Source organism: Coffea eugenioides, chromosome 8, assembly GCF_003713205.1.
Source record: "Coffea eugenioides isolate CCC68of chromosome 8, Ceug_1.0, whole genome shotgun sequence".
NCBI classification, from domain to species: domain Eukaryota; kingdom Viridiplantae; phylum Streptophyta; class Magnoliopsida; order Gentianales; family Rubiaceae; genus Coffea; species Coffea eugenioides.
Window position 1 is genome coordinate 5,963,798 of NC_040042.1, and position 5,089 is coordinate 5,968,886.

Consider the following 5,089-nt stretch of genomic DNA (forward strand, 5'->3'; position numbering starts at 1 on the left):
TCTTATGTTTTCCTTTTTATTCATTTTTTTTATTTTTAAATGGGAAACAAATTATATAGAATTAATTTTGAGTAGAAAAATATGCACTGAAAAAATTTTCAGCACTAAATCACGTGGTTTTTTGAAGAAGAAATGTTCTATTTCCTTAAGGAAACAAAAATAGGAGTATTCTTCATATTTTTGTCAAAAGTACACTATAAATACACGAAGGTTAACAAACAGCCCCTTAATTTCAACTAAAAACAATAATGTTTAGTGAAATAAGCATTCTATTTTGCCAATTTCGATTTCGATTTGGATTTGTGGACATTTTATATTTTGTACTTTGAGGAAGGATTGGGTTGGGTAATAAAGTAAAAAGGAATGTAATTAAGAGTTCTTAGATTCAAAACTTCTGACTTGTGGAGTCACTTTTGATACGTATATTTGTTTATTGGTGTGTACATGAAATTATCCCATTTTTTTAGATTTATCTTTTTTGCGGCCTTTCCAAATTGGGTTCTTGAAAATCACATAAATCACATCTGGATGGATTACATGAACATTTTCCAAATCGATTCCGCTTAGGTAATAGCAATTTTTAAAATATGAAGTGTGGATTTTAGAGTGCTGAATCAGAACAGTTATCAATATATCAAAACCTGGCACTAAAATTCCCAATACAATTAAAATGGTGCAATAAAATTCATCTCGCCATAATTAGTAGTATTTGATAGTCAATAAATCTCATTTATAGAGAACAAGAAGTTTTGTTTTGTAAAACAAAAGGAATACTCAGTCACTAATTGACTAGTCAAACTTTTGTTTTGAAGAGTTTTGAGCTCCTGCATTTCCTTCCCTTGCCTGGAACTGGCACCAAAATGTGCGCATGTTCGACCTCTAGTACTCCTCCCACAACCAAGATGTCCATCTTCTTGCTCCCTCAACAGCTTCCTACAAACTGGTGTCCGTATTGGTCTATCAATTTTATGAGTACGAGAGAATAAGAAAAATCAAGGTGGATAACTCCTTTTAGGTTACTAGAAGTAAAATTTCAAGAAGCAATTAACCAACTTTGGATTGCAAATAGAAGTTTCTTGTTGACTGCTTTTGCACACATCACAAAATTTTTTTTAACTTTATAGATTTAATCAAATTGAGTACTGCGTCAAAGCATTTAAAGAGTGGAATGTACAAGATTTGTCTACAACTAAGAACTATAATTCACATTGCTCCACCTCGTCTCATTTGGCTCTCATTTATAACCTGAATAAACTCATTCCTGATTGCTTGTAATCCACTGAGGACATCTTTAATATTCATCCTGTTCCTCTGAATTTCTTCAGAGCATGAAACACCAATCCGAAACATCGCTAGGTAGCATTCCTCCTGATTGATGATGCTGCCTTTGCTTGTATTGGTGATCATGCCTGCTATGGATTCTGCTTCCATTGAGATCTTTGGATCAACAATTTCCATTACTTGATGGGGAAGAGCCATCTTAACATAACTATGGAGACTAAAATCTTCTGTGAACATGCTGTCAGTAGGCCTTTTTCCTGTAAACAATTCAAGCAGTAGAATACCATAGCTGTATACATCTCCTTGTGTTGATACCTCTCCACCCATGCCATATTCTGCAATTTCAAGGACGGACAAGAATTATTAGGTGAAATGCTGAAGGGATTGAAAGGTCGAATAATTGTGCACATTCTAATTGAAAGATTGTTTAAACTTAAGAAGGCATGTAATTGTACCTGGAGCAACATATCCAACTGTTCCTCTAATTGCTACTGAGCTGCTTTGATGTTGATGGGATTTACCGTCGATGGAGGAAAGAAATTTTGCTAGGCCAAAATCACTAACCAAGGCGTGAAAATCATCACCTAGAAGTATGTTGCTCGGCTTTAGATCACAGTGGATAATCGGTGTCCCACAATGGTTATGAAGGTAATCCAAGGCGGACGCAATGTCGATTGCAATATTCAGTCTCTGTATCAACTGGAGCTTCATTAGGCTTTCTCCTTCTTCCTCAGCTGAACTTGGATGTAACCAATTCTCTAAACTTCCATTGGGCACATATTCGAAAATCAAAGCTTTGAAATCGTTGTGTTTGAAGTCTAAACTTGAACAAGAGGTTATGATCTTGACGAGGTTTCGATGGCGGATGTTTCTCAACGCTGCACATTCAGCCAAGAAGCTCTTATGGGCACCATGTTGGTGGAGCTTAAGAACCTCAACAGGAACCATTTGCTCACCAGGTTTGAGGACCCCTTTGTAAACAGAGCCATATTTACCTTCACCAATCAAATTTTCTGGAGAAAAACCATTGGTGGAATCATATAATTCTGCATATGAGCGCTTCTGATTCTGTTTTTCTGCTGCAGAGGTAAAAGGTGATTGTTGTTTTGAGCTGCTTAGTCTATGAATTGCATAGGCCGATATGAGCAGTAAAACTATAGCTAGAGGAATAGTAATGGCAATGACTATTACCATAGGAGTAGACAGCTTTGCTTTCTTTTTGGTAGGTTTAGGACAAGATGATAAGTTCAATGCTTTGATTCCTCCGCATAGCTTTCCATTCCCCAGTGCTGAAAAGGCACTATAGTTTGCAAAGATCCCATCCATTGGCACTTCACCCTCTAGCATATTATAGGAAAGATTTAGAGTGCTGATGAAGTTTAATTTTGCCAAAGAAGCTGGAATTTGCCCTGACAAATTATTCTGAGATAGATCTATGACCTGAATGCTTTTCAATTCTCCTAAAGTAGAAGGTACAGAGCCTTCCAAAATGTTACCTTTCAACCGAAGATATTCCAACATCTCACAACCATCAATAGAGGTTGGAATTTCACCAGATAATTTGTTTTCTGAAATATCCAATGACACAAGATTCTTCAAATTGCCAACTTTCGATGGTAATGATCCGGTGAATTGGTTTTGAGCTAAGAGGAGGCCAATAGAGAGAGATGAAAGACCAAGAAGTTCTTTAGGTAAAGCTCCACTTAGGCGATTCTGACTAACAGTAAATCCTTGCAAGTTACTGCAGTTACTCAAAGAAACAGGAATGTTACCTGTAAGCATGTTCTGTTCTAATACAAGAATCTGTAGTTCAGAAATGTCACCGATTGTTGAAGGAATTTCTCCTGTGAAGCTATTTTCAGACAGATAAAGCTCCTGCATTTTAACAAGTTTCCCCACAGAATCAGGAATTATGCCTGAGAGAGAATTGTTACGCACATCGAGATAGCCCAAGCTTGCAAGGTTTCCAATCCCGGAAGGTAAGCTACCAGATATAATGTTATCATTCAGCCACAAAGATGTGAGTTTGGTTGAAAGATTGGCAATGGCAGTTGGTAGCATGCCTCCAATTTGAATTCTTGACAAACTCAATATTTGTAGATTTGTGCAATTTGTTAAGGAGGAAATAAAGCTAATATCATTTGCTTTATCAGTTCCAAGGGGATTATGGCCAAAATGCAAAACCTGAAGTTCTTTCAGGCTACCTAGATTTTGTGGAATTGGTCCTGTGAGTGAATTGTCTCCTATGCTAATTTTTATGAGCCCTGAAACATTTGCTAATGTAGTTGGAATTGATCCAAAGAATTGGTTCAAATCAGCCAAAAATAAAGTAAGGTTTGGAAGAGTCAATCCCACAGTAGCAGGAAACTGTCCACTTAATAGATTGTTAGTAATAGAAAAGATCTGGAGTGTCGAAATGTTGTAGAGCTGAGGAGGAACTGCACCTAAAAGTTTATTTGAGGACAGCTCAAGGACATGCAGATTTGAAAGCCGACCAATCTCAGCTGGAATATTTCCACCTAGATTGTTTCTTGATATGCTAAGTATCTGAAGAGAGGAAATATTACCCAAAGATGGTGGAATGCTGCCTGAGAAATTATTCCTGGAAAGGCTCAGAGCATAAAGCTTAGATAAAGTGCTCAAGTCATCTCGAATTCGCCCGATGAGCCTGTTACCCCTTAAATCAAGAATACTTAGCTCTGAACAACCCGAGATATTTAATGGAAGTTCTCCCTCAAAGGAATTATTGGCAAAACGAAGATACTGAAGCCGAAAAAGCCTGCCTACTTCTTCAGGAATCATACCATGAAAATTGTTATCCGGAATATTGAGTTCTCTGAGAAAGGTAAGGTTTCCTATGGAGGGAGAAAGAGAACCAACCAAGTGAAATGATGACATATTCAAGACAGTGACTCTTTGATGAAGCAGGCCACATGTGACTCCACGCCAATCACAAAAATGAATGGAATCATTCCAGGAGCTTAGAGCCTGGAATGGATCTCCTTGTATTAGACCCTTGATGTCAAGCAGAGATTGGTAGTCTGTCTCATTGCTTGTCTCGAAATGAATTGCAGCAGCAGAAGCAGTAATAAAGATATGAAAAAGAGTACAAAACAAAAAACAAGATGAGCTTGCTAGCCTGAAATTCTTCCTTTCATATGCCATTGCGTACAAGAATTAAAGCTCAGAAAAGCAGATGATAGTTAACTACACAGAACGAGGATAGACGCATATATGTCAACAAAAGCATATGGCATCTTTCTCCTGTGTTATAGCAAGAATATCACCTCCAATAGTCAACTTTTTGAACTGCTAATTCATGTAATCCTTTAAGTCAAATTTTCCATTTACTCAGTTTGGAATTTGGATTGGTATCTACGCTGCATTTGATGGAATACTACGAAAGCCTGTAACTGATGTCAAGTAAAAGATGTGATTAAATTCAAGGCTGAATGTGAACTCAATGCCTAACCTCCTAACATCAGACCAGACTGGCACCCGCTATTGAAATTTTTAGAAAAGCCTAGATAAGAATGCAAGCGCTACATCCAAGGAGAGCTTTAAATTCCTAGTGGCCAACTCAAAGCCTAGATAAGAATGCAAGCGCTACATCCAAGGAGAGCTTTAAATTCCTAGCGGCCAACTCAGCTGGTTCTATAAACTTTTGTCAAGATATGTATTTGTTCTTGAGAAAAGAAGAATGATATCATTAAAGCAGTCAGAGATATCGGATGAAACGCTGCAGGGATCTTTTCTTCTAGAATATCGGATGAAAGTGACTTAGAGATATATAGGATGATATATTAAT

At 37.3% G+C, this 5,089-nt stretch overlaps 1 protein-coding gene across 1 annotated transcript; it reads right to left on the reverse strand.

The window, feature by feature from the left end:
- Positions 1-1,203: 1,203 nt before the first annotated feature.
- Positions 1,204-4,446, reverse strand: LOC113780064 (putative receptor-like protein kinase At3g47110). The gene is made up of 2 exons (XM_027325884.1): positions 1,737-4,446; positions 1,204-1,616 (listed from the first exon to the last, which is right to left on the reverse strand). Exons 1-2 carry the CDS (start codon positions 4,444-4,446, stop codon positions 1,204-1,206), a joined length of 3,123 nt encoding a protein of 1,040 aa, XP_027181685.1.
- Between the last annotated feature and the right edge of the window lie 643 nt (positions 4,447-5,089).